General features: G+C 30.0%; 5 protein-coding genes across 5 annotated transcripts in view; 2 read left to right on the top strand and 3 right to left on the bottom strand.

The window, feature by feature from the left end:
- Positions 1-218: 218 nt before the first annotated feature.
- LOC145752250 (uncharacterized) lies at positions 219-2,683 on the bottom strand. Its single transcript, XM_082568501.1, has 3 exons — positions 1,448-2,683; positions 1,113-1,340; positions 219-956 (listed from the first exon to the last, which is right to left on the bottom strand). Exons 1-3 carry the CDS (start codon positions 2,644-2,646, stop codon positions 737-739), a joined length of 1,647 nt encoding a protein of 548 aa, XP_082424627.1. The 5' UTR covers positions 2,647-2,683; the 3' UTR covers positions 219-736.
- Positions 2,684-6,086: 3,403 nt separating this feature from the next.
- On the bottom strand, positions 6,087-7,253 carry LOC145752484 (intraflagellar transport protein 20 homolog). The gene is made up of 4 exons (XM_082568782.1): positions 7,072-7,253; positions 6,864-6,949; positions 6,513-6,616; positions 6,087-6,318 (listed from the first exon to the last, which is right to left on the bottom strand). Exons 1-4 carry the CDS (start codon positions 7,199-7,201, stop codon positions 6,240-6,242), a joined length of 399 nt encoding a protein of 132 aa, XP_082424908.1. The 5' UTR covers positions 7,202-7,253; the 3' UTR covers positions 6,087-6,239.
- Positions 7,254-7,615: 362 nt separating this feature from the next.
- On the top strand, positions 7,616-14,089 carry LOC145751853 (nose resistant to fluoxetine protein 6-like). Its single transcript, XM_082567975.1, has 13 exons — positions 7,616-7,946; positions 8,283-8,428; positions 8,908-9,080; positions 9,450-9,574; positions 9,786-9,953; positions 10,264-10,453; positions 10,739-10,913; positions 11,071-11,150; positions 11,219-11,341; positions 11,770-11,947; positions 12,187-12,376; positions 12,501-12,659; positions 13,326-14,089. The coding sequence occupies exons 1-13, from the start codon at positions 7,652-7,654 to the stop codon at positions 13,502-13,504; spliced, it is 2,181 nt and encodes a 726-aa protein (XP_082424101.1). The 5' UTR covers positions 7,616-7,651; the 3' UTR covers positions 13,505-14,089.
- On the bottom strand, positions 13,997-15,532 carry LOC145751854 (lipopolysaccharide-induced tumor necrosis factor-alpha factor homolog). Its single transcript, XM_082567976.1, has one exon. It carries the CDS (start codon positions 14,818-14,820, stop codon positions 14,221-14,223), a length of 600 nt encoding a protein of 199 aa, XP_082424102.1. The 5' UTR covers positions 14,821-15,532; the 3' UTR covers positions 13,997-14,220.
- A 1,433-nt stretch (positions 15,533-16,965) lies between these two features.
- LOC145753376 (adhesion G-protein coupled receptor V1-like) overlaps positions 16,966-27,694 on the top strand; it is a 51,567-nt gene continuing 40,838 nt past the window's right edge. Inside the window, exons 1-26 of the mRNA XM_082569788.1 lie at positions 16,966-17,139; positions 17,287-17,429; positions 17,687-17,795; positions 17,987-18,127; positions 18,274-18,372; positions 18,468-18,586; positions 18,686-18,797; positions 18,937-19,056; positions 19,637-19,869; positions 20,040-20,255; positions 20,745-20,900; positions 21,080-21,240; positions 21,392-21,480; positions 21,710-21,899; positions 22,471-22,672; positions 23,166-23,292; positions 23,562-23,697; positions 23,811-23,885; positions 23,977-24,114; positions 24,440-24,600; positions 24,733-24,889; positions 25,285-25,553; positions 26,263-26,408; positions 26,722-26,824; positions 27,013-27,160; positions 27,319-27,506. Coding sequence (XP_082425914.1) covers positions 16,966-17,139; positions 17,287-17,429; positions 17,687-17,795; positions 17,987-18,127; positions 18,274-18,372; positions 18,468-18,586; positions 18,686-18,797; positions 18,937-19,056; positions 19,637-19,869; positions 20,040-20,255; positions 20,745-20,900; positions 21,080-21,240; positions 21,392-21,480; positions 21,710-21,899; positions 22,471-22,672; positions 23,166-23,292; positions 23,562-23,697; positions 23,811-23,885; positions 23,977-24,114; positions 24,440-24,600; positions 24,733-24,889; positions 25,285-25,553; positions 26,263-26,408; positions 26,722-26,824; positions 27,013-27,160; positions 27,319-27,506 — 3,912 coding nt within the window. The remainder of the gene's footprint in view (positions 17,140-17,286; positions 17,430-17,686; positions 17,796-17,986; positions 18,128-18,273; positions 18,373-18,467; positions 18,587-18,685; positions 18,798-18,936; positions 19,057-19,636; positions 19,870-20,039; positions 20,256-20,744; positions 20,901-21,079; positions 21,241-21,391; positions 21,481-21,709; positions 21,900-22,470; positions 22,673-23,165; positions 23,293-23,561; positions 23,698-23,810; positions 23,886-23,976; positions 24,115-24,439; positions 24,601-24,732; positions 24,890-25,284; positions 25,554-26,262; positions 26,409-26,721; positions 26,825-27,012; positions 27,161-27,318; positions 27,507-27,694) is intronic.

Below are 27,694 nucleotides of genomic sequence, written 5' to 3'. Positions count from 1 at the left end.
GTTCGACATTCATTGCTTCCGTATCTAAACGGCGCTTGAATACTGTTCTTAAACTTTTTTATACACTTAATAAAAAACTTTTTCGATCAAAAAAAAAGCACATTCACAATCAGCTAATATTATATAAAATTGTCTGCTGAATCGGGGCAACAAATGTTTATCCTATGAAGTTAGCATTAATATTTTTCTACATAAAAGAACAATTTTTAATCATTTTTTATTGATTTTGTACAAAAAAGAAATATTTTTTAAATCAATGCATAAAAAATAACATTTTCAGACAGGAACATGCTTCATTTTAAATGACGTTTTAACATTCACGAAAACCATATTTTTAGGTTTTAAGGACTCTCGAATAAGTCACCATAAACTATGACGTCATACTTGAATCAGAGTGACGTGATTTAGGGCGTGCGTAGACTATACAAAGGGACTTCAGTGGAAATATTAAGAAAAAATGTAGTTAGTCACACTATTAAAAAATTTAAAGAGTAAAGTATGGTTTTCTGTATTTGTTGGTTTAAATTGTTTATACATTTTTTTTCCAAAAAATGGCTTAAGTAACAATTATGCTTCGTGCCTTTTCTTTTACTAAAACAATTGACTTATTTGCGGTGTATTGTTACGCATCTCAGTTCTTGAAACCAACAGCCGCTTAGTCAACATTTAAGTTATACCATATTTAAGCAAACGGACCCACCACAATCAACTATGATTCTTTAAAAGCACTTTGTCTTTAAACCACATTTTCGTTGCTTTGGATTGGCTGTTTAAGAGGAGTCCCCTTTTCACAAATGCTCGAGTTTGGGTTGCTTTCATAGCCGTTGGGTTCGTTGATTTTTGTTATTTTTGTCTTCGGAGAAAAAGTGTTGTTTTGGAGTTTGACAATATGTGGCAAACGTCCATTATTTGTAGGCGCCGAGTCGCTGTTATTTCGTTTCTTTTTTTCACTGTATCTATTTAACAAACAACGGTTTAAGTTTTTTGCACAAACTTGTACCTATTTATTATAGGATTTGTAGAAAAATTTGTTGGTTCAACACCAATGTTAATGATTTTTTATTATTAATATACGCAAAAGTAGCTTTTTTAAGTTTTTTTCTATAGTATACCTTGTACAGAACGGCAAAATCATGCTCGGCCAATCTCGAAACGACATAATTATACAAATGATATTAATCATTAAATTGATGTCGAACAAGATTAAATAAACCAGCTCGGGGACGACTAAAATCATTTGAACGACCGTAAACAATACATCGCTGATGACGCAAATCAAGGTGAGGATAAACGCTTTGCGGATAAATCTAATCACTTTTCGTCCTTGCTGTGTTTTACTTCTAAAAAAGTAAAAGCAATTGTTTAAGTTTTATTTCTTAACTCAGTTGGCTTAAATGTGGTAGGCACTATTTCTTTTTTATTTCAATTTCGATTTACAAGTGTTTACCTTTTTGATCTTTGATTTCGTGACGAATTTTTGTCTGTAGTGTCTTTTCGATTTCTTTTTATGATGTCAGTAAAGGACGATGCAGAAGCTGTGCTCATTCGGAACTTCTTGTTTTTAGGCTTCTTTTCTCTGATTTGCACCCCGGCATGTGTTTGGCTTTTCTCTGGCGTTCTTCTGTAGAAAACATTCGGTCCTTTCAGAAGACTACGATGGCGGTTTTGTCTTGGGGGTCTTATGTTTTCGCCAGTGTTTACCATATCATGATCCTCTGATTTAAGTGGTTCTTGTTTAGGCGTTGCAGAATCGTATTGCGAAAGGCTGGAACTGCCAAATTCGTCTGCTGATGCGTTTTCGTTGGCTTGTGCTTCATTTCCACCCGAAGCAGAGTTACTTTGTTCTTTGCTTACTTCAGAAACATCGTCTTCGGATTTAACGTTGTGTGATGCAGAACTGCTGTCTTTATTACCGGATGAGCTATTCTCCACGTTGTTGGCTGACCTGTAGCGCTGTGTTTTCTTTGTAAGAAGAGGGTACATAAACAGAGCCAAAAGACTAAGCTGAAAAGAAACGGTGTAAATAACGACAAGAGTAGGAACAAGATCAAAGCCAGAAACGTCAGCTATGTCTTTGCATCCGGTATCGGTCGCTACGTACTGCCATCCTGTCACGTCCGGGATAACGTACAATACGGTAAGTACAGTGCCACCGCATAGCATCACGACTAAAGTTGCCCAGCTAATAGCGGTCACGATTGGATTCAGCACATGAGACAAAACAGGGTTGGCGTAAAAAATGCTCTGCCTCATCCATAAGAATATATACACCGGGTACAAACTTAAGGAATAAAATACAGTGCTAACTGCAACAGACGCAATACATGCTGGGTCTGTTTTCCAGCCTACCAAGGCTACAGTGTGGTCGGCAATTAGCCTAGCGACAGCCATAGCAACGCTGATGACGCACATTCTATATAACACTTTTCCCTTTTTCGCGCTCAGCTCTCGTCCAGGCTTGCATCTAGTCATTGAAGCATAGCGAGTCATGCAAATAAGTAAGTAAACGGCAAAAATCGTAATCAAGGTCAGGATTGATTCGGATATAATCCAATACGTTTCGCTATACGGGTGTGGATTTGCCTGTGACGTGTTCGATGACGTCACGTTGGTGAAATTGTCGGAAATCAAACTAGCGGTTGTCATGGTTTACTAACACTGATTACACAAGAAAAATTGTATAAAAATCTGTAAAAAAATCGAAAAACAAGTTAGTGGTTTGTAAACATAAAACTTTAAATAGAGGTTTCCTTTAGATGAAACCTAATCCTCTCTTCGGATACAGTGAAACATTTTAATTTCCTTTAGGCTGTGGTAAAAATAAACATGGTCCCTGAACAATTAAAACCACCTAACGACAGATGTGTCAAACTTTATCGAAAGTAGGCTAACTTATAACCAAGTTACCTGACCTGATTTGACGTAGGCTGTGCGTTAAATATCGTGACGGAATAAGCAAAAACAACTGTACTTATGTCTATAGCCGTTACGTCATTTTTTTTTTAAATCCTTTTTTGTCGTTAAAATTTTTAAAGCAGGATGCTAAATGACAACTTTAATAAAAAATGTTTTTTTATTGATTTAAACTCATCAGATTTTGATGTTTATTTAATTTTTTTCAGTTCAGTAACTTTTTGAAATTTAAAGCGCTCTCTGATGCTACTAAGTCAACTTGCTTCAAATCAGATTAAAATATTTGTCGCAAATATTTATGAAAAACTACTAATATCCCGTAGACAAACATCTGTACAACTACTTATCAAAATTACCAGCTTAATTCGTTTAGTAGCGACTAGTATAGCAGACTTGTCACCTATAATCTCACGCTGATGTTTGGCGCTATTAAATACACAAAAAAACGCGTAGAATCTCCGTAAGAAATCATAAGATACCGGGCGGTCTAAAATCAGAAATTGGTGTGACTTTATGATACATTCCCGTGCCTTAGTTTAAGCGGCTGTATATACGTAGGCCTGAAGTGGGTGAATCATAAATTTTTTTAACTGATAACCGATATACCATCCATACGCGCGAAATGTTCTATATTTATTTGTTTCAAACGTAAACTAAAAAACTGACGTATTCATTGGTTGCCTGATTTTTAGGTAATTAGGATTTGCGCACTACGATTGTTTACTCTCTATCTTTTTAAATAATTCCTCATGCTCTTTCTGGTTAGTTGAAAATTTACGATTCCAAAATTATGACTATATATGACCATCCCACGATTACGTAATCTTTCTACATAAACCGATCAGTCAAATATAATAGCGCAACTGCGGTTTTTTGGACTGAGGATTATGGAAAGGCTATGACGTCACTATTTGTCTAAAAATATTACTATAAACAATCGCATGACTATGTGTTCGAAACTCCAACTCGGTTTTGAGTAATAAACCAAAACTTGCAGTACCTTATATAACCTCTTATCAAATTAATCGCAGTTTAACTACATAAATGTACAGCTTAATTTTTTGATGTTTATTGAGACCGCTATCACCTACGGATTAACAAGTGACTGATTATCTATTTAATAAAAGAAACAAGTTCAAAAACATTTAAAGCCCTAATCTCTTAAATGAGTTTATCGCACCTGATGGTAGTTGATCGTTTGTTGATTTATCAATAAATTTTACCGCATTGCTTTAATGACCCGCCCCACTGACACGTTTTTTTTAAGAGCAGCAAGTCATAATAATCGCGCGTACGTAAATAGTAACCTGTTTACCGCCAAATAATCGTAGGAAGTTGACAACATAACAATTTTTAAGGAAGCATTGCGTTTTAATATATCTTGTTATGAAAATTTCAACCTAAACATTTCAATTGACATTTCCTGTACCTTAACAAAGCATGGTAAGGAATATACAGGACGTTGTCCAATTACGTTTTTATGAGTATTTAGATTAGATTTCCAAGTATTTTCTAAATATAGGCTACCCATATTTTTTTAAATTTATATTTTTTATCGCAGCTTGTAATTTTTACATAAATATTTTGAGTATACGTTTATTCATCAGCTATTGAAAAGCCTTGATAAAATTATATACGCTAAAACTAACAATATTCGTAAAGCATTAACAATTTAACTTTGTCTACTTCTTTTAAATACAGGCAAACTTAGGTAACGCAATCTTGTAAATTTTTATAGCTTTTAAGTAACTGAAAATGCCTCGACTAAACTTTACATTGCTTTTAAATTATAAATTTTGACAAAAAAACATGATTAAAAACTCATCACTTAACACATAGTTTAACTATTACCAAATTTTAAAATTTTAAATTCGCACAAATCTCAAATGATTATTGCGAACATCTTACCAACTTTTAGCCTATTCCCGGACGGGAAAAATTTGCGATTTTTAATGGCCATCTGGGAGAATATTTAGTGCACAAAACTCCGTGTGGGAATATTCAATTTCTGGGCAAAGCGAATTTCAGTAACCTGCTTTATCTTGATAGTAACCAGATAAGGAAGTGGATAAAAGTAATTATTTCAAACCGATTCGGTTTCAAAACTCTTTGATTCGATGTTAAATTGACAAGCATGATATTGTGAACTTGTAATATTTACATGAGAAATATGAATTGAATTACGTATCAAGCTGTCGGTTGCCAAATTCTATATTAAGTGAATGTAAAAAGATATTTAACTAAAATGTGCTTTTAACCGCATTTAACCACAGGCGTTGATAACGTAAGGAAAATATTATATAGGCTAGGTTTTCAATTTATTAACAAAATATTTGGTTTCCTTTGCTTTACAAATCTGCTTTAAAATACAATTAATCGTTGTTTTTTTATTTGATTGAGTAGCAAGCCAGCTTTAATTTACGTAACTAATGCTTATTGCTTAACCTATTTGACGCATGCGAAAAAGTATGACGTCCTATTTACGTATGACGTCACATTATAGGATGAATAACAAGCCATGTGTTTTAATTGCTTTTTTGCATATTAAGCCTATAATAAAGTATGTCTAATTAAAAAAAATTTGCATTTATTATTTTTTTTTATATATCTTTATCCTCGATGTGCGAAAGTCGAATGCGCGACTTAAACATAGAGTAACATAAGTTACTCCGACCCAGTCTCGAATTGCCTGTGGCAGTTTGGGATATTATAGATTATAATTGCCTAGTAATTATGCTGCTAATTAAGTGATGGCTCAGCAGGAGTTCATACCGTTTATAGCACCTTACTCAAGGGCGCTACAGCATGAGATCAGTGGGGAATGAACCCACGACCTCATGTGTGGTGTAGCAAGTGTTCTTACCGCTACACCACGCTGCCGTTTTTTTGCTAACAACAGTGCAAAATAAAGGTTAATTCATAAACTAATTTTGTATTTTACCAAAAAAATCCCACGTCTATATAAAAAAGTATATGTAGCAGTACCCTTTATTAAGAAAAAACGCATTTTAAATATTTATTGTCGAATTTATTAGATATTAGGCAATTTCTTTTTTAATTTTATTAAGTTTTGCCTATGTACATTCTCTTTCTTTCAACCAGTAACTGCTTAGTACAAATAAAACAAGACTTTAAAAATATATAAAATTTATTGTACAACCAGTAAAATAACATGAAAGTAAAGAATTAATGTACAACATTAATTAACATGTACAAAGTATAGCCAAAGCGACGGAACTGCTTTATAATTTTTTATCAAAACAGTACAGTGTTATTTTATAATGTTGTAGTAGCAAATAAAAAATGGATTTTTGCGTTTCAGAAATTCAGGTTGTAGAAAACTGGTCGATAAATTCTGCTTGTTCCTGTTCTTGTTTCTGTAAGGATTCATGTTGTACTCTTAACCTGAAACATAATAAAACTTGATTCAAATTTATTTAAAAACAGATTAATTATGCATTACAAAAGTATAAAAAAAGCCATATGTAGCTTGCTAGCAAAATTTTAATGCAGCTGTATTAATAAATGCAACCTAGGAAGCAGGTACCAGAAGTTGAATATTAACACTTTTAACAGCAAAAAAAAACATTACACTCTACCTTTCCATTTGAGTTTTCTTTTCGGCAATCAAAGCTTGAAGTTGTTGTTTTTCTGATTCTCTTTCTTTAGCAATTGAGCGAAGTAAATTTCGTGAACCAATTGCCTACAAGTCAATGGTATTGTATGAAAATATTTGTGTTTAAATCACACTAAGGCATTACCTGTGCTATTTACTTAGACTAAAGTAAAGTTGGTCAGTTTACTAAGTGCTAGGGGAATAAGTTTAAAGGTGATGTTATGTAAAAAGGCTTATTGTATTTCAACTGTAAAATTACATTTTGTGTGTGATTTGGAATTTTTTAAAGCTTGAATTAAATAATTTAAAATAAAATTTAGCTTATTCTACAAACCTTTAGTTTTTCTTTTTCAACTTCTTTTGATAGTTCGTCAGTCATTTTTATAAAACTTCCAACCATGTTTTGAAAATCCCCAATTTCTAAAAACAAATTAAAAGTAACAACATTTCTAATATGCCGATATAAATTTATAGCATAATGTCGTCATCTTTAATTGCAAATGTAGTATAAACTATTTTTATAGAAAATTAAAAAATCTTACTTGTCACGAAATTTCGGCATTCATCTTTAAGTTCGGTTGTTTGTTGAGCTGTTTCTGGCTCTAAAACTCGCAGTTTATTTAAATCATCAAAATGCAAACCAACATTTGCTAATGGGTCGTCGGCAGTCATGCTTATTAATTTAAAAAAATCTATTAATACGTTCAGACTTTTATAAAATTTACTTTTATAAAGTTACTTCATGTTTAACTTAATTGTAGCGGTTGTATAGCTACCGAATTAAATCATTATCCTTATTTTGTAAACTAACAGTAGTATTGTGTTACAACAAACTAACATTTTTTCAGATGTTAATTTTAATTTAAATTCTTTTTCTAGTAAAAATTAAAGTTTAAATTTAAAAAGGTCGATCAGCTGCCGGTTAACAACTTACAAAGAAGGCAAGTAAAATATGTAAACAAAGATCACGTGACCAATCACATGTAAGAGAAACGTAATTTTTACATGTCACGATTTGCGATCACGAGACCTTGTCTTTGTGTGGTATTTTACTGAGAAAAACGAAGTTTTAAAGGTTGAATTATTTGTTTTATTAATTTTCAGTGTTTTTGGTTTTAAAAAATGAATTTTTGTTATTTAAATTATGTTATTTTGGGCGTGGTTTTTTTATTCTTACATGGGGCGAGGGGTGGAAAAAATTTTAACTATATGACGTCAGCCGACCCTGTATCAATCGTACATCAACAAGTTCGTCAAATGAAAACACCAGATGACCATTTGGTATCAACAATCAAATTACTAAGACCAGAAGTAGTTTATTCGTTGCTGAAACTTAAAAGCTTGAACTCAACTTGCGCCAAGTCAATTGTTCAAACGTTAAACGATACATTTAGGCACGAAAAATATGCCTTACAAAGTAAGTTCTTTTTTGTATATATTTGTTTTTGGTGTAAAAATGCCTTCACATATAAGAACATTAGTTACCCTTATCAAGTCCCTAAATATTTGGCAGGATGGGCTATTATTGTAATTGCCCGATAAATATTTTTGTTGATCTTTTTGCTATGCATGATTTAATACCATTTATAGGTTTTTGCTAAAGGCTAAAACAGCATGAAAAGAGCAAAGATTAGACCAAGAACTTTAAAATTTGTTGTAAAATAAATAAATTAATAAAGAATGTATATAAAAAATGGAATTAATTTTAATAGCAGTAATCAAACACAAAACAAACTTTTTTTATTTTTTACAGTTTTTGATTCATGGGGTAAACTATCTAGTGGGGTGCTTTTAGGAAATTTAGATTGGCCGGGTCGTTATTATCAATGCTTGGCTGTAAAAAACAAGGACTTTAATGGAAAGTATTACAGTTTATTTTATGGCAAACCACCTTCACCAGTAAGAAATTAAAGAAATTTTACATTTTTTTATGTAAAATAACAAGTATATGTATACCTACCATGTAAGATTTGTACCCAAAAAGGTTGATAATGAATAAGTAATTAAAAACTATACATAAATAAATTTATTTGGTTCTTAATATATTTTCTAATAATTTATAAAAAAAAATGTGCTAAACAAGTTTGTGTCTACAATGAGTTAGCAAACTAAGTTGTTCCTGTAAGGTGTTATTCATATTTACACTGTAGGATAAATAAGGATTGTGTAATCATGATGTGGCATAATTGAGAGTTAAATGCTTACCATAGACAACTGTAAATATTGGATTTGTCATTGTATAATAAAAAAAAGTCTTGATATTAGGTCATTTTTAAAGGACTGAAGACAAAATTTGTGGTGGCATTTTTTTAAATAAAATTTGGTTGTACGTTTAAATAACAAAAAAATGTATTAAAATTATTTTTGTTCTGATACAGTTATCATTGGGTGCAGGAAAGGGAATCACGATCGGAAGTTGTTTTCCTGATACTTGCTCAGCTGAAAACATATTTTCGATTTTTGATTTTTTTCTCCCGAAAAATTCAAACTCCAGTTTCATTGTTACCGAGTCTAAGAAAATTGAAATCGACAACAGTGGATATATTGCAATGTAAACAAAACATTTCTTCATTTTTATTAAAGTTTTGGCTCTATAAATACACTTTAGCATATCAAAGTTATGCTGTGTAAATTTTAAGCCATTCTAGGTGTTTTAAAATCTTAAAGTTAATTGTAAATGTTTAAGTATTGTATTGTAAGTATTGGCCCCTAAGTATTGTGTTACTACTTTTTTCTTTTTTAATGAAAAATAGAAAGTAAGTTAAAAAAATATGGTAGGTCTATATAACTTACAATTTGGCTTTTTAAAATAATACTTTTTTAACTTTCATATTGATACCTAATTAAAAGTTACTACATTATTATTTTGAATTATCATTATAACGCATCACATTAATTTAAAATATTACTATTCTTGTAGCACAATTTGCTGTATTTTAATAACCATTGTAATAATGTCAACAACTTATGAGCAATTTCTTGAGGCAAAAAGAAAAATGATTGAATCAAATGGATTTTACCAATTTGATGGAAACAATGAACTAAGTAAAAACTAATAAGTTTTTTATTAATAAATTGTTTAGTTAAATTTAACTATAAAATTATCCAAAGAGGGTTCAGAAATTTGCTTTTTCATGATATGAAAGTAATTTTTATTTCTGTTACATTTAATATATAGGCTATTTAACTAAAGGATAAATTATAAATTTCTTATTTTATATTTTTTTATGTCTTATTTTATTTCTATTTTGTCTAGGTACCCTGCAAAAAATTTTGTGTTCATTTTCTGTGATCAAAAACACTCGGACCTTACTTGATACAACTGAGAGAAAGGGTGAAATCCGGTGTTTGCACGGTTTAAGATTTTTGAGTATAACTTGGGTTATTATGGGTCACGTTTTTGCATTTACTATCTCTTTTTATGGTAAGATATAAGAAAAATCTTGATTTTCCTCGTAACTCTCTCTTTAATTTTGTCATATTAGGGGTTTGTCTAGTATCATTGTCTAGTATTGCAATAGCTAAAGTATTTTACAATAAGAGAATAAAATCTAGCAACAGAGTGTTGTGGTTAGTGTTTTTAGTTTTGGGTTCGATTGCCACCTTTATCCATAGTAAAGTGCCCAAAATAAGGTGATATAGAAAGCACAAATTACTAATACACCCCACAAAAAGTTAATGTTTGTCAAAATTTTTTATTTGCTAAATTTGACTTTAACAAATTTGTATTTTAGATAATACCGTTACATTTTTCAATTATGGATTTAACAGTTTTACATTTGAAGCAGTCATTAATGCAACATATTCAGTTGATAGTTTCTTCTACATTGGGGGTTTATTGGTTTGTTACCTTGGGTTAAAAGAAATACAAAAATCAAATGGAAAAATTAATATACCTCTAATGTATTTGTATCGCTATGTCAGGTAAGCTTCATAAAATGTTAAATTTTTTTAGTTAGGCACTTATTAACATAGTCAGTCTTTCTAATTTTGCATAATATTTTGCATACTGAAATCAGTATCTGTTGTTGCCATAAGTATAAATGTTAGTACACAATATTAGTAAGGAGTAGCCTGAACATTTAAAAAAATATTTTAATTTATAATATTTGTTAACAAAACCAAACTTAATTTTTTAAATTTTTTTGCAGTGTTTTATTTTTTAGTTAACTAAACCTGAAAAATTATGTTAAATGTTTTTTTAATTAGATTAACTCCAGCCTATGCATTTGGTATTTTATTTACTGTTGCTCTTATTCCTTTGATTGGAGATGGACCTTTCTGGTCTGGGGTTGCTATACCTATGAAAAACACTTGTGCAAAATATTGGTGGACCAACTTACTGTATATTAACAACTTGCACCCTACTGGTTTACTTGAAGAGGTTATTTAAATTTATTTTGAATATTTAAAAAATGTTTTTATGAAGTATTTGTTCATGTTTTGTTTTAATATAAGATTTCATTGATTTGTAAATATGAAGAATTCAGTGATATAATCCCCTTACATCAAAATAACATTTTATTCTTTGTGTTTTTCAGTGTTACGCTTGGGGATGGTATTTGGCAAACGATTTTCAATTTTTTATTATTTCACCGTTTATTATCATTTTGTTCTACAGGTAGATATATTTTAAATTCCCTTATTTTCTGCAGTCATTCCTTTATTTAAATTCCCTTTATTGCTTAGATGGCCTAAAATAGGAACCGGTGTAGTATGTTCTATAATATGTGCAAGTGTTGTAATCACTGGAGCTTTTTCAGCAGATTCAAATCAACAACCTATGCTTATATCCATGACAAAGTTTATCTAGTGAGTGATTTATTTTTGTAAATGCTTGTTTGTAATTTTGCTTGCATGAAATATTAATTTATTGTATAATTTTGCCCGGTTATGTAAACTGAGGGCTTTTTTATGCTTTTTTTTTGTATATATCTTTATCCTTGATGTGGGAAAGTCGAATGCGCGACTTAAACATAGGGTAACAACTGTTACTCCTACCCAGTCTTGAGTTGCCTTTAGCAGTTTGAGATATTATGGATTATAATTGCCCGGTAATTATGCTGCTGATTAAGTGCTGGCTCAGCAGAAGTTCATTCTGTTTATAGCACCTTACTATTATTAAACCTACGACCTCATGGTGGTGTAGCAAGTGTTGTTACCACTACACCACACTGCCGGTTTACTTCATTTTAAATTGACCTTTATTTTGCCACAATTTTTAATTGATATTTTTTTAGTGATTTACTTCATCCAAACAATAAGCTAGAAACCTCAGTGGAAAGCTCCCCACCTGCACCAGTAAGTCCTTACATTGCTGACTTATACACAAAACCATGGTGTAGGATTGGTGCTTATATGGTTGGAATGCTTACAGGATATATCATCTTTACCTACAAGAAAAATCCATTTCACAAAGTAAGTTATACGAAGGTGCACAACAAATTGACTGAGACACTAACCTTCCTATAAAAAGTCTTTCTTAAACAACACAAATACTTTTTTTTGAGCAAGAAAATATTTATTGGGTTAATAATTAGATAATACTACTGGGTCTAACCTTTAAAATTTTCATTTGTTCAAAGTTTGGGAAGTATTCTTATAATATACTCCTTATATGTAATTTTTTATATTTCTCATACTTTATCTTTCGTTAGTTGTTGGCTATATTTGGCTGGGTAATAGCAGTTGCCATGAATCTATCTATTGTATATGGTTTATATGGATATGTACATAATGGTACAACACTTTCAATTGGTTTGGCAGCATTCTATAACGCAGTGACAAGACCATGTTGGTGTATTGGGTTAGCTTGGTTAACCATTTCTTGTGTAAATGACCAGTCAGGTAAATTTGCGAGTCTAATTGGCAAAAATGGTTGATTTTTTGATTGCTCACGTTTTTAAATACATCCAGTTTCCCATTATTTTTATTTTTGGCGTAAAAAAATTATATTTTTAAATTTATTTAGGTCCCATTAACAAAATCCTGAGTTGGGACGTTTTTGTTCCTTTAAGTAGATTGACTTATTGTATTTACCTCGTCCATCCTCTTGTCATAATGTACTTTCCTGGAATACTGGAAGTTAGGTTTCATTTTAGTATACAGGCAATTCTGCAGCTCTATCTAAGTAAGTAGTTATTTTATTTCTTTGCGTTTTTATCGTAAATGTGGCGGGAAAGACTTTATTTTTTTTAAATAGATTTACGTTTATCATTTTTTTGTAAATTCTATTAAACTTAACCTTTATTCCCTTTGAAGATATCATGAATAATTTAATAAGCTGAAAGAAAAATAATTTTCTCTTTAATGAAAACTGGTGCAATTGTATACCAGCATTTATTACGTATTTATTTGCCAGGATTTGACATATTACGTTTTTTTTACCCTTTCACCCGCAATTGCACAATGTTGTGCAATATTTTTATGTCGTCATACATAAACCAACGCATATTGTCGATTTGTTGACTATTGTGCATTTAAAGCTCTCAAACAAAAGTCACATAACCTACACGTAAATAGTGGATAAGATAAACAATTTTCTTTAACGAAATTTTCTTTAACGTAGAAAATATTTAATTGATTAGGTTATACATTTTATTTTACTCTTTTAAAATGTTATTTATATATCGTAAAACTTAGGATTAGTATATTTGCGAAGTGGCTAAATAAGCCAAACTTTGGCGTTTTTAAACCTAAGGTTTGGACTTTAATTCTGCTGATTGTAAATTACATCACTTTTAAAGAACTTAACATATACCCAATAACTATAAACTCTTTTTATGCCTTTCTTTAGCGGTAGTGGTAATAAGTATAGGTGTTGCTTACATTCTTTCGATGACTGTAGAGGCACCGGTTACTGCTCTAATGAAAGTACTGATTGCCCCAAAACCACGACCTTCGGAGTCCTTAATTAACGAAACAGAAAGCGGGGACGAGCAAGACTTTACTGAAAACGGTCAAATACTTAGCTAGGCTGTTTTGTGTGTAATTTATAACACAACTCCATACAACACATTTCTTACATTTAAAATACACATTCTCATTTTTGTACTACATTCAACCAAGTTGTTTATTACATAACGTAAACCAGCAACGTATTGTACATAAAATTTAAATTGATTTTAATTAGTAAAATATGCGTTAATACGTTAACGTACAGCTTGTAAATATACTTACTCGTGAGATTTGCTTTTAGATTTGAATTTACCTAATTTGGGGTTTACATTTTTTTTCATTTATTAGATAATTTGCGTTTTTTTATATTAAATTAGGCATTTTTCATTTATTGTGTTTTAATATTTATAAACCTCGAATATTATTATTTTTCTGTGTTAGTTTTGCACTTACTCTTTTTATGAAATGTTAGAAATCTCGTTGTTAACCTTGTTTTGCAAGTCTTTTGAACTGCAGCACTGACTTAGTTTTACTTAGTTCTTGTACCTAATTTTTATAATCAACTGTTACTATGATTTGCAATTTATTTAAAATTCTGTACAATTTATCTTTAAGGAATAGTTAATTAAAAGAAGTTAATAATGCAAATAAAAAAATGTACATAGAAAATTAATGAAACTTACAAAAGCACAAAGATATCAACAGCAATAAAAAATGCTACAAAAACTAAACGAAGGTTTATCAGAACTTCTAAGTTGCACTATATCCATATTACACCGGTTTTAAACAACATCTTACATTCTTCTATAGATATGGATGTTATGCTTGCAGTTAGGGCATTGGTGTCGTACATCCATTAGGTCATCGATACAAAACGGGATTAAGCAAAGGCAGAAAACCCAGCCGCCCATTAAGCATATCCCGCCTGCCGCTAACCACGTCAGTGTGCCGGTCTCTCTGAAGGTTTGCGTCACGATATTTTGATGACAATTCGGGCACATGCAGTTGGCCGGGAATCGGTTCAGTTGAGGTTGAACTAAAATAGTTGTGCCAGGTGGTGGTTGAGGGTAGGCTCCGGGAACCGTTCCTGGAGGATTATACCCAACTGGTACCGTGACTGTAGGTGCAACGTACGGCTGTCCCTGATAAGGCGTCTGCCCTTGGTAGGGTGCCTGACCGGGAGCAAGACCGTAATTTGCCGGCGGTGGGGCACCAGGTTGCCCGTTGGTTAGTCCTGCGCTTTGGTCGTAGCTTGGCGGGGGCGCACCAGGTGGTGCGTAAGCCTGTTGTGGTGCGTAGGCCTGCGGTGGCGGCCCGGGCGGAGCATTAGCACCAGTAGGGACTTTTGGATCTTGAGGATACCCTGGTTGGGGATTGAGCGCTTGCTTCTCCATTTATGGACACTCTAGTTTAAAAATTTATAATCCCCTATTTAAAATCTATAAATATTATAATTAACGTAAACACATTATTCCAAGTTTTAATTGTTTATTAATAGATTTTTTACTTCCGCATACTACTAAGGTAAATGCATTGGAAATTAAATAACGCAAGACATACGTCATGGAAATTTCTGTCTTGTGCGCTATAAATATAACATCTTAAACGTCACAAAATTAATCACGTTTTAAACTATTAAGTAATTTACAAAAACACGACTACCCTTTTTTCCTATTAATTTGTTATAAGTTTAGTTATAATATTGTACGGGCTATATTACTAATAATATGCTATTCTTTAGACTGTTGATCTATGTCTGTATGTCGACGTCCCATTAACAGCAAACCGGATATAATAATGTTATATTCAGTATGTTAACAAATATTTATTACAAGGTTCCACTGCTTATATGAGGGTTTACAATACAAATAATACATGAAACTTTGGGAACAAAATTTCAATACAACTGTAGTTATTCTAAACTATATGACTTTAAATGACTAAAATGGTAAGTCAGTCATGTTTTACAACAAACCTATTTAAATATCTGGGATCTACTGATTAAACACTAACGGACTGCACTATCACAATATAACTTCCTGTTACACAAAGTAACTGTTAAGTTTCTTTTGCTTTTAAAATACTCACTTAGTTATTAAAACAACAACGTACCTTTTCGTTGTTTGAATGGTTGAATGGCGAAACACTAATAAAGAGAGAACAGTCACATGTTTGATACGCGTGACTGCCTTTTACCAGACTACGCCTTTGTGTTAGTAGCAAGCCATTTTTAGTTTCGCTGCTTGCTAAATAAATAAATAACGTCTATCTTACCAAGTTAGTATAATAAAACTCAACTTCATAGTTATATAACCAATCTTACAACTTATTGCCATCTTTGGTTGCAAATTTTTAACATTTGGCAAACATTTGTAACATTATCTCAAGCAAATTAAAAATACAACCCCTGTTTTATTTTGTTTTAAGTTTTTTTGTTTATATTTATTACCTTATTTAAACTAATTTTTAAACAAATATAAATGTTAAGGATAATATAAAGCTTATAGGCTAATACAACGTGTCCGTTTTGCAATAGTTATTAAAAATGTGTTAAAAAAAACTGCTTGCGAATTATATTTTTATTTATAAACTTAATGAACTTATTTTTTAAATATTTGGCGATTACTTTTTACTTTTTTTAGAGTCATGAAAGCATTATTTTTTTATTTAAAAAAAAACAAACTTTTAGAATCAACAAAATTAATTACATTTACGCAATACATTAAATCATGACGTCACGAGAAAAATTTGAATGGGGTAAATCATTGTAACGCTGAAGAATCTGTAAGTGTACTTACCCTCTTATAGTCGTTAGCAACGCAAAACTAATTTAAGCATTTTTTGACTTTAGACATTTTTTGCCTTTACAAGATAACAAAGAAATGTCACAGTGGAATAGACAAAGAGCTAATTAGTAAGGACTTTAAAGCGTTTGCGTTTAAAAAGTGTTAGAACTAAAATAATATACACTTAGTGTTGTGGCTTTATATTAATCGTTATTTCGATAAAAAAATAATTTTTAATGACAAATTTTAAATTTACTTTGTTGTCAATTTTTAATGTATTCTAATACTTGCTATTTTTCATATTTGATTTATTAATTTGCTGTTTATCGTGAATTAAATGAACAATTGTTATTGCATACAAAACTTGGAGTACACGGAATTAATAATATAGTTTGTTTATGAATATTTTATAAGGGCAAGTGGATAAAACGCAAGCTGCAGGTGGCTTATATAAAATGCCTGCATCGCATATATAATTTTCTTTTTTTACAAAAACAAGTTAATACTTTAAGTAAATTAAATTGTTATATTAATGTTTATATTAACATAAGAGTACTGGTAGATAGATGGGTATTTTAAAGACATCTTTGACTAATTTTTATATACAAAAATGTAAATACAATAAAAAAAAGTTTAATAATTGTTTAGGTTTAGTGGTAAAATTTAAGAAAATTAAGTAAACAGAATATTTAAGGTTATTGTTTTCTATTGATAATTGTGCTTAGTGCACATTATTTAAGTAAGATCTAAAAGATGTTTACAACAATTTGGATATTGTTGGCAACAATATTATATTGCTACGCCCAAGACGTGCAAATACGTTTTGTAAAAACTGATCTTGGATTTCTAGAAGAAAATGAAAATCTAGTGGAAATATCTGTAGAAAAGTTGGGGATAACTGACCAAACTTTTACAGCATACGTTGAGGTGAAACATGATGTGAAAACATTTTAAAAAAGTTTGTAAAACGGTTGTTTTAAAATATGCACATTTAAAAAAAGCAACATTTTTTGTTTCATGTTGTTTAATAGTTATTTTCATTTTTGATTTATATTTTAATAACTTTTTTCGTAGTTGGAACCAAAAACCGAAGATTTTTTCAGTACCCGAATTGCAGTTATATTTTACGGAAATGTTGGACAGCAAAACGTCACAGTTACTTCTGTGTTTGCTACAACTAAAAACGACGACATACCAGAAACAAATGAAATCTTTACGTAAGTTTAAATTAAAAAAATAATATGATTTTGTTCTGTTTATTATATAAATTAAAGTTTACTAATAAAAAGTAAGACATGAAATAGGCTAATAAAAAAATATACCAATGAATGTCTTTGATTTAAATTTTAATGGTTAAAAGAAAGAATGTGGTTATTTTGTCAATACATAAAATATTATTTAAAAACCCAACGAGTTTTTGTAGTATCATTCAAAAATTAAGTGATCATAACTTTAAAAATGATTTCATTTATAGATTTCGTCTGATGCCCAATCCCAGTTACTTTCAAGTAGTTGATCCGATGACTGCTCACGTGACTATTTTAGCCAATGACGATACGCATGGGATAATTGGATTTCAAAACGTAACAAATTCAAATTAAATACCGAACCGCATTTTTAAAGATGTTAAGACAAATTAATTTTTAAATATGGATGGTCCGACACATTATTTTAATTGTTTAAAACTCGAATTTAGTTAATACTAATTTTAAAAAAGGAAATTTAACTGAAATCTTATTTTTATGTTTTATCACAGTGTTTTTATTTTTAATAGAATGAAATTCCGCTGTTAGTTGACGAAGTGTCCAACGATAACACAAGTGTTACTTTACTGCTTACAAGAGAAAGGGGGCTATTTGGGAATGTGACAGTAAACTATGTTGTCAAACAGAAAACTAAAGGAACAACCGACAACGTACGATCATCATTTAAAACCTAAAATAAGTTTTTATTTTATGCAAAAAATATTGTTGGATAAATTTACATTTGGGTTTTCACTTTTCATTATTTGTATTTTACTTCTTTTGCTTCAAATTTTATTTTTTTATTTTTTACTTCAAGGAAGTAGATCAAAATGATATATTCCCTTCTTCAGGAACCATTACTTTGTTCGACGGGGAGAATGAAAAAGAATTTTCTATTTTTGTTTTAGATGATAAGGTAACTAAGTTGTTTTTTATATAGATTTAAAAAGATGAGGTCGTTAAAATCTAAAAATTTTTCTTATTTTTTAAATTTATCTTTTCTTGTTACAGATACCCGAAAATGATGAAACTTTTATTGTAACGTTAACATCGACAACAGGTGGACTTTCTATAGACAAAAGCAGAAAGTCTATGGATATCTTCATCAGGAAAAACGACAGTCCGATTCGGTAAAAAATACTTTGTTGGGTATATGTGTATTGTAAATTGAATTCCACGGTTTAGGCAAGATTTGTGATTGTTGTTTATTAATTAAATCACTAATTTAGGTTTGCAAAGAAAATATATCGCGTGAAAGAAGATGTAGGATATTTAGATGTTCCAGTTTTAAGGGGGATTGAAGAAACTGGAGAAACAGTGGTGGGACCAATGGAAGGACAAGTATGCCATGATGTTTTTTAAACTTAAAAACCAAAATATAAAACAATGAAAAAAGGTTGCCTTTACTCTTTGATAAATCTATAGGTTGGGCAAAACGATGTAGAATTATTTACTAATTATTTAACTATTTATGATTAAGGTGACTTTTGACTATCAAGTTATAGCCGGTAGCGCTCATTCTCCAGAAGACTATTTTGTTTCGACCCAAAGCATTTCTATTGGTCGGTTCGATTCGCATCAAAATTCAACAAATATAAGGGTGGGTTTAGTTGTAATTAAAATTTTTTTAATTTATGTTTGTAATTTTTAAAAGCTGAATACAATAAAATTATTGGTATTTATTTTATTTTTTTAAAACAGTGTTGTCAAAAAATTATTATTATTTTTTGATAAAAGCCTTATTAGCAACGGGAAACTCTATCTAACTATGTGTGCCACGTGAATTTAAACCTTTAAATGTAACTGGTTTTGTATTCGACTGTAAAAATAGCATTCCACTGAAGTAACCAGGATTTTATTAACACGATTTATGGTTAAACAATCTAAAAAACTGGCAAGCATGCGTTGGGACGGTTAACCGAAAAATTAACTTTGTTAAAAAACTTAAAAGTTAATCTTACTGTTAAATCAAACTTTCAAAAAAAAGAAGTAACGGAATAACAGTTTAACGTCTACCTTAGCTTGCAAGACATTTTAGACCAAAGTTAGTTAGGCGGAAATTAGGATTTAATTAAAATGACTGTGTGTGCCTTACGTAGTAAACTTTTTTTTATTGTCGAAGTATATACACTTTTTTGCAATTTTTAGAAATTCAATTTAGGCAAACTGCTGTTTTTCAGGTTGAAATAAAAAACGATGACATTGCAGAACTTGCTGAAAATTTTACTATTCAAATTCTGCCAGACAAAGTGGTTGGTGATGCTGTGGCAATACCACCATCTACATGCACCATTGTTATTGAACCTAATGACAAACCAAATGGTGTGATATCAATTGACTTTTCTAAGGCCAACTTTGAGGTTGCTGGTAGTGTAGAAAATGCTTTCGTGATTGAGGCAAATCATAATGATACGTAAGGAAAATTAAATGTTATTAATATTATCTATACAATTTAAAATATTTAATAAATGAATAAATAGCAATTAATAAGTTGTTGAAAATAAAATAAAAATTACTGATTACACTTTGTTTCAGTCATTTTAAGATTTTGTTCTGCTTTGTTAAAATTTTAATTTTTTTCAGGTTTAATGACATTGCTCTTATTCGCAATGCTGGAAGTTTTAATGATATTTCAATCAACTGGGAATTAACATCAAACGATTCCGACGGAGTGGGGTTAACTTTAGTTTCACCCACTTTTGGGGTTGCCAACTTTAATGAGGGTCAAGAAGAAGTTGTTATTAATTTACAACTGCAGCATGGAAATGGGTTTCATGAATCAGATATGATGGTATTCAGGTAAATTTTTTCTTTAAAATTCAACTAGGTGTTGATTTAATATGAATTTACTTTATTTTTGTTTCTTGCAGAATTTTAAATATAATATATTTTCTATATATATATAACTTTATATAATTTTATATATACCGACAGCATGGTGTAGTACACCACACATGTGAGGTCGTGGGTTCAATCTCCACTGATAACTCCTGCTGAGCCAGCACTTAATCAGCATTATAATTATCAATCTATAATATTCCAAACTGCTAAAGGCAGCTTGAAACTGAGTCGGAGTAACTGATGTTACTCTAAGTTTAAGTCGCACATCGACTGTCTCACATCGAGGATAAAGATATATACAAAAAATATATATAGTAAACTAGGACTGCTTTGATAGTTTTTTGACAACATTGATGGTTTTAAATCTTTTGTTTAGTTTTATTAAGTTTTTGTATAAAGCATCTTTAATAAAATTTGCACTTTTTTAACTTTTTTTTTATAATTTAGATTACTAGAAGACACTATTCAGGGTGGTGCTGAATTAGAAATCCCACATGAAGCAGTTGTGTATTTGTCCGAATCTAAGGATGTATATGGGGTGATAGGTTTTGACGAAAATAATGAAAATAATGAGATTGAAATTGACAGAGAGGAAAACATAAGGCATGTTTTTACTTAGGATTCAGAATTAAAACAAATAATAAGACTATAAGTTTTTGTTTTAACTTTTAATATACATAAAATGGTGCTAAATTTGAAATATACAAATTAAAAATATATTTATACTTAAAAATGTTCAAATAATTTTTTTTTACACAATATTTCCGTTTTATGTATTACAGAGATCTTGTCGTATGGATTAATCGTTCAGAAGGCTTAATAGGAGATGTGCAAGTATTTTATTCTGCTTTTTATTTACTACCAACTGCTATAAATATTGAAGACTCAACGCCAAATATTTTACAAAGAAAAAAAGGACCCATAATAATAGAGGAAAATGAGGGTAATAAGTTGTTTATTTTCAAACTTGATCTTGGTAGAAAACTATTGTAAATTTTTAATTTAAACTGTTTCTTTTTTTTTAATTACACAACCTTGTGCTCATTTAAAACTGCATCATAGCTATGTTTTTTAATCTAAAACTACTTTCTTAGATGAATATGAATTAAGACTTGTAATTAATGAAGATGCTTTTCTTGAAATTGATGCAAAATTTGTTGTGGTGCTGGATAGTGTACAGCTGGTAGGACTACTTTATTAATACAAAAGTTAAATCATAATGTTTCTATTATTTATTATTTAAATTTAAATGGAAATTTACATGTCACTAGTTTATTGTATTTTGGCAACCAACTTTCTGTTACCCCAATTTATAGCCTCTGGTTTTTAGCATAAAGCACATTTTAAAGACATTTTTTGATGGCTAAATCTAACATTAAAAAGTTTAAATGTCAACCATTTTTGTTATTAAGGTTAACAAGGAACCAATTATTCCTGCTAAAAGTCCTCGGATTTGTTCTGATAACAAAAACATCTCAGTTGTTGTTACATCAAAAACAGCAAACAGTGAAATTGGGTTTCAGAATAGTTCTGACCTTTTGGTAATAGAACCACTATCCACAGACGGGCCACTTGATGTCACTATTCCATTGTTTCGAGAAGGTAAGATTGTGTTAACAGATTACTGCAACTTATTGTTTTTTGTATATATCTTTATCTTCGATGTGGGAAAGTCGAATGCGTGACTTAAACATAAAGTAACATCAGTTACTCCAACCCAGTCTCGAGTTGCCTGTGGCGATTTGGAATATTATAGATTATAATTGCCCAGTATTTCTGCTGCTGATTAAGTGCTGGCTCAGCAGGAGTTCATACCCTTTATACCGCCTTACTCACTGGCGCTACAGCATGAGGGCAGTGGGAGTTGAACCCACGACCTTATGTGTGATGTAGCAAGTGTTCTAACCACTACACCACGCTGCCGGGTTATAGCATTAAGATATTGGATTAACAGCATTTGGTTTAAGTTAACCATGATTCTGCTAGGAAAGTTGTTTTTAATTTATATTTTTAAAATTCCAAAATTTTAGAATAAAAAATAGCTTTTGATAAACAATAATTAAAATATTTTATAGTTGCTTTATTAGAATAAATTACTGCAAGGTTATATATTAAATACTTTATAGAAATGTGTTTTTTTAGTAATAATGTATATAATATGTTTATCTTACAGGGGTTTCTAGCGATGCACTAGTGCAAGTCTCATACCGATCATTTGGTGACAATAAAGTTAATCTAATAGAAGGATCAGATTATATTTTAAGAAACGATGTTGTTGAGTTTAAGCATGGAGAGAACAAAAGTTTTATTAAGTTGGAAATTTTGCCAGATGACTTGCCTGAATTAAATGAAACGTTAGTTCTCCGATTGGACAGGTAAATAATAAATAATATTGCACTTTTCTCGATATTTAGGGTTTTATTTTTTAGAATAAAGTTAATTACTTTGTAAATTTATTGCAAATTATTGAAAGGGATGACTTTTTATGAAATATTTTTTTTATAATGTTTTATTGTAATAAATTGTTTTTTTTTGGGTTTATTTATTTTTGATGTAAAAAGGACGACTTTATGGTCTAAACATAAAGTAACATTAGTTGCCCTGTCTTAGTCTTGGGTTGACTTTGACTGTTTGGAATATTCCTAATTTAAATTGTCTAAAAAAAATCCACTAATTGGTGTTAGCTTAGAAGGAATTTATACTGTTTAATTTAAATTACATATGGTCTCTACATCATGAAAGCAGTGGGTATAGAACCCAAAACGTCATGTAGTAAAACCAAGTGTTCTAATTTCCACCCAAAATCATAGGTTTAAAGTTGTTACATTCAACTTTTTTGCTTTAATTTTTTTTGCCAAAAATTTTTAGTGTAACTCCCAACAACCAAAAGTTAATGAGATCGGCATCTGAGAAGAAAATAATAATTGTTGAAAATGACAGCCCTGGTGGTGAATTTCAATTTGCAGAAGATTCTGTAGAGAACTACATCATAAAGGTATGTGAAAAATAATAAAATCTATTATCGTAATTTCTTTTTTAGAAAATAGCTTTATCTAGTTTTTTTTTATATGTATTTTAAAATTCTAAATTTTGTTTTACCTACAAAACAAACTAGTTTTTAAGACAAAATTTAGAAAATTTTTAGGGTAACATTATATATATATATATAACTTGTATGATAAAATGGTTTAACAAATATTATATATTTACATATTTATTTCTGTTAGCGTATCACACAATAGTTTTTTTGTTCTTTATGAATAGGAAAATGACCAAGAAGTTATAATATTAACAGTGGAAAGAGAAAAGGGTGATCTTTCCACGAGAAAAGTGATGTACAAAATAAGTCCTGGTTCCCAACAATTCCTAGCAAACCCTGACATATTAGTTTTTACTCCAGGTATTAAAATACTTACAAACTTATTTTGTTATTTAATTGAGTTTTGACAAGACTTAGCCCGCATTTCATTCGTTTTTAATATGTCTTAATTATTGTTGTATATATTCTTACAGGTGTAAAATCTAAGTCTATAACCATTGTACCACTTGACGATGACACTCCAGAACTGGAAACCAATTATACAATAGGTAACCATGCAAAACCGCCTCTTTTTATGTTTTTTTATTAAACAAAACAAAAAAAATAAAAGATCTTTATAATGATTTTTTTTTTGCATAGAACTGCTGTCTCATGGTGACCCTAAAAGTGTTCTGGGCGACCGCACAACAGTTCATGTGACCGTGTTAGCCAATGACAACCCATTTGGCTTGTTTCAATTTGAAGATAACAAATTGCATCTTAGATCCCAAACTATAGGTAAAATTTCCCATGTATTAGACAGATATTGTTCATATCTGTTTAGAACACTTGGCTTTACTAGATAAGGTTCTGGGTTAAATATTACTGCTTTACTGTTGATTTGTCTATGATTAAAAATGCTTCTACAGTTGATATTTCTTTAAAGTCAAAAAAGTATGAACAGGAAATTATTAGGCAATATGGTTAGTAATGTTCAAAATTGTATGAAGCAACTTAAGACTTGATTGGGACATAAATGTTATACTTTGTTTGGGCCGTGAAGTCTGCATTATCATTTGAAAAATAATTGTTAAAAAATATTGAAGCAATTTTGTTAATTCAGATGAGGTCAAAGGTTTGCAAACGTCACCTGCTCACTACGAGATTAAACGAAATATGGGAACATACGGCAATGTTACAGTTGCATGGAGGGTGGTGCCTGATGACACAAACGATGTGACACCACTAGGAGGCATTGTAGAGTTTGCTGAAGGGGAAACTAAGGTGGCTTTATACAAATATTTTTATTTTAAAAAACAAGAAAAATTTATTTTCTGTTCTAATTTATAGAAACATCAATTTAGTCTTGTTTACAAAATGTTTTTTCCTAAAATAATTTAAATTCTTTATTTACAGCAAATTATTTCTCTTTACTCTGTCCCTGATGTTGTACCTGAATCGATTGAAGAATACACATTAATATTATTTAATGCAACAGGTGGAGCTAATGTTGGTTACAACAGAAATGCCACTCTTTTTATAAGGCCAAACGACAAAGCTATTTACTTTCTGGGTAAGTTTTTGTAGTAGGAAATTTATAATATAAGATATGAATAATTTAGTTCTAACAACTATTCTTAAATCATATGACTTTGAGTAATTTTTGTGGACACTTGATATAAATATTGTCTAAAGGGTGATTACTTTTTTGGCATGTGATTTTTTAATTATTTATAAAAAAGATAAATGTTATGCGTAATAAGTTAAATCTTATTTACGATTTTTTTTATTCTTTTGGGACTTTGAACATATATAATAATGTTACAAATTTTATAAAGGGTAGATATATAAAAGGTTTATAAAATGTTGATGTCAAAAATTAAACCTGTAAACTCTTGGAAGAATACATTGGTAAGTGCCTGATTCAATTTTAACCAGTTTTAGTAATAAATTAAATATTTGCATCAGGTGAAAACGAAATATCTGTCAATGAAGGCGAACCGGTCAATTTGAAAGTTCATCGAGATGGTCTAGGAGTAACAAGTACCAAGGTTAAGATTCGGACCCTGGACCTCACCAATTCCAGTCTACCAAAACACATTGCTGTTGGAAAGGTTGATTATAACGTTATCGACTCAAAAGAAATTGTGTTTTTGGCTGGAAATTTGGATTACGACATCACAATTCAAACAGCAAATGACACCGAACCAGAAGATAATGAATCTTTTTTTGTTGAGGTAAGTTTTGAAAAATTGTTGTTTTTTTTTGGCTTTAGATTTTTGATTTCTATGTTTCAAGAAAAAAAATTAGAATCGAAAATTGTGATAGAATTATATGTTTTTCTTAGTAATTTTTTGTACTTAAGATTGATTTTAGAAAGCGTGTTTCGTAATTTTTAAAACCACTTCTTATCAAGTAATTGAAAGCACAAGTTTTTTGTCGGTGAAGTGCACTCGAAATAGTTTTCTGATGACTTTAAATTAAGACCCTTCAAAAAGGAGAAAAGTGTCATCTTACATGCCATTTATCAAACACTAGAATTTTGTTTTTTTTCAAACAAGGAAATTACTGTTAATATATAAATACAACACTGTATTTAATCCTTACAACAACATTTTAAATCATAAAAAAGTACAAAAATACAATTTTTTTAAAAAAAAAATATACTACCATACGTTAAATGCTATATTTTAGTTTTACATTTACGATTTTTTAGCTACCAAATTATACATCAGACAACAACGTCCAACTAAAATTTTGTTGTTGAAAATAAAATAAAGAAGGCATTAGATGTACTTTTAAATAATTTGCTTAGGTTTCAATTCCTATTACAAACATAAGTTGCATACCACCACAAAGGACAACTTTTTTTAACTTTTTTATGTTCAATCTAAAACAATTTAGTAACATAAAAAATAATTTTTTTAAAGTAATATTATTGTTTAGTTATTTGATGCTGAAGGAGATTATGTTACAAGTGGAAACACAAAAGTAAAAGTGACAATCACACATAATGATAACTCTGGTGGAGTGTTTGCGTTTGATGAACCACTTTTCAGGTTTATCGACGAAGGGATACCTTCAGCTTTAAGGTCAACAAAACTATATTAAATTTTAAATAATTAATAATTAACAATTAACGATTTTGCAACTCATACAAGTTCTAGATAGAATTTTTAAAATAGTTAAGATATAGTAAATATGTATGACTTGAGGACAAAATATATTAATAAAAATTATAATAGTACTGTTTAACCAAATTATGACAAGTAATTTTAAGGTAACTGTACAAATGAACTAAAATACAACTAGTAGAATGTGTACCTAACAAGTAAATAATAAAAAAATTTAGTCAACTGGCAACAAATTTCAATTTATAATTTGTGTTATGCATTCGTGTTTTAGAATCAATCGAAGTGAAGGCTTGTTTGGTGATGTGACTGTTCAGTGGAAAATACATAGAGATCTTAATACCACCTTTGATGACCTTTTATATAAGGAAATTGAGGTAAATTTTTAAAAAATGTTTCGAATTAAAATGTTTATATGCAATTTGTATACAGTACTTTTAACAATATTTTTAAGTTAACAAATTTATTAAAAATTCTGGTAAGCATTTTTTTACTAACTAAAGGTTTACAAATGCTAATATTGCAAAAAAACAGTAAAAGTTTTCATTATTTTGTGTTTTTCAAGGGTTCAACAAAAGATGAATTTATAAAAAGTAGTGGAGTTGTTACTTTTACTGAAAATCAAAGTTTTGGAGAAATTTTGTTGGAAGCAAAATCAGATTTTATTCCAGAATATGAAGAAAATTTTGTTTTAATTCTAACCAACATAACAGGTAAATTAAAACTATTTCTTGTGCATAAAATAATCAAAACTAATTTATTTTATTTAATAGGGTTTTAACAGTTTGATAGTTTAATTTTTTGTGTCATATATATACAAAAAATAATAAATAATTAAATTTTTCAAATTTTTGTTTTGTGAAAATTTTAGATGGCAATGGAAGGCTTTCTGCCAACAATACTTTACTTTCATATCACATAACAATCAAAACTAATGATTACCCATTCGGATATTTTGCTATTTCGCCGATGTCATCAAAAGTTAATTTATCTGAAGACGATAATGATGATGTCATTGTAGTGGTGGATAGAACTATGGGTAGTGATGGAGAAGTGAAGGTAATATTATTTTATGTTTTAATTTTCTTTTTTTTTCAAGCCTACAATATAAGTTCAACTTAGTAAAAACTGTAGTTTTTATACTTGATTTAAAACTTTGTATATACTTAATTTTTTTCTTAAAAAATTGTAAAAAAAATTCTACCAAAAATTTATATTTTTAAATGTTTTTCATGTCCAAAAAGCAA

Source organism: Corella eumyota, chromosome 5 (genome assembly GCF_963082875.1).
Source record: "Corella eumyota chromosome 5, kaCorEumy4.1, whole genome shotgun sequence".
NCBI classification, from domain to species: Eukaryota; Metazoa; Chordata; class Ascidiacea; order Phlebobranchia; family Corellidae; genus Corella; species Corella eumyota.
This window is presented reverse-complemented; position numbering and strand designations above follow the sequence as displayed.

Excerpts from the sequence above, each read along its gene's own strand:
- LOC145751853 (XM_082567975.1), top strand. The coding sequence starts at position 7,652 with ATGAATTTTTGTTATTTAAATTATGTTATTTTGGGCGTGGTTTTTTTA. Across the intron at positions 9,575-9,785 it reads TGATGGAAACAATGAACTAA|GTACCCTGCAAAAAATTTTG; the intron begins GTAAAAACTAAT and ends TATTTTGTCTAG. Across the intron at positions 10,454-10,738 it reads TATTTGTATCGCTATGTCAG|ATTAACTCCAGCCTATGCAT; the intron begins GTAAGCTTCATA and ends TTTTTTAATTAG.
- LOC145751854 (XM_082567976.1), bottom strand. The coding sequence starts at position 14,820 with ATGGAGAAGCAAGCGCTCAATCCCCAACCAGGGTATCCTCAAGATCCA.
- LOC145752484 (XM_082568782.1), bottom strand. The coding sequence starts at position 7,201 with ATGACTGCCGACGACCCATTAGCAAATGTTGGTTTGCATTTTGATGAT. Across the intron at positions 6,950-7,071 it reads ATGCCGAAATTTCGTGACAA|AAATTGGGGATTTTCAAAAC; the intron begins GTAAGATTTTTT and ends ATTTGTTTTTAG. Across the intron at positions 6,319-6,512 it reads AAGAAAACTCAAATGGAAAG|GTTAAGAGTACAACATGAAT; the intron begins GTAGAGTGTAAT and ends ATTATGTTTCAG.
- LOC145752250 (XM_082568501.1), bottom strand. The coding sequence starts at position 2,646 with ATGACAACCGCTAGTTTGATTTCCGACAATTTCACCAACGTGACGTCA. Across the intron at positions 1,341-1,447 it reads CGAAATCAAAGATCAAAAAG|AAGTAAAACACAGCAAGGAC; the intron begins GTAAACACTTGT and ends TTACTTTTTTAG. Across the intron at positions 957-1,112 it reads ATTTTGCCGTTCTGTACAAG|ATACAGTGAAAAAAAGAAAC; the intron begins GTATACTATAGA and ends TTTGTTAAATAG.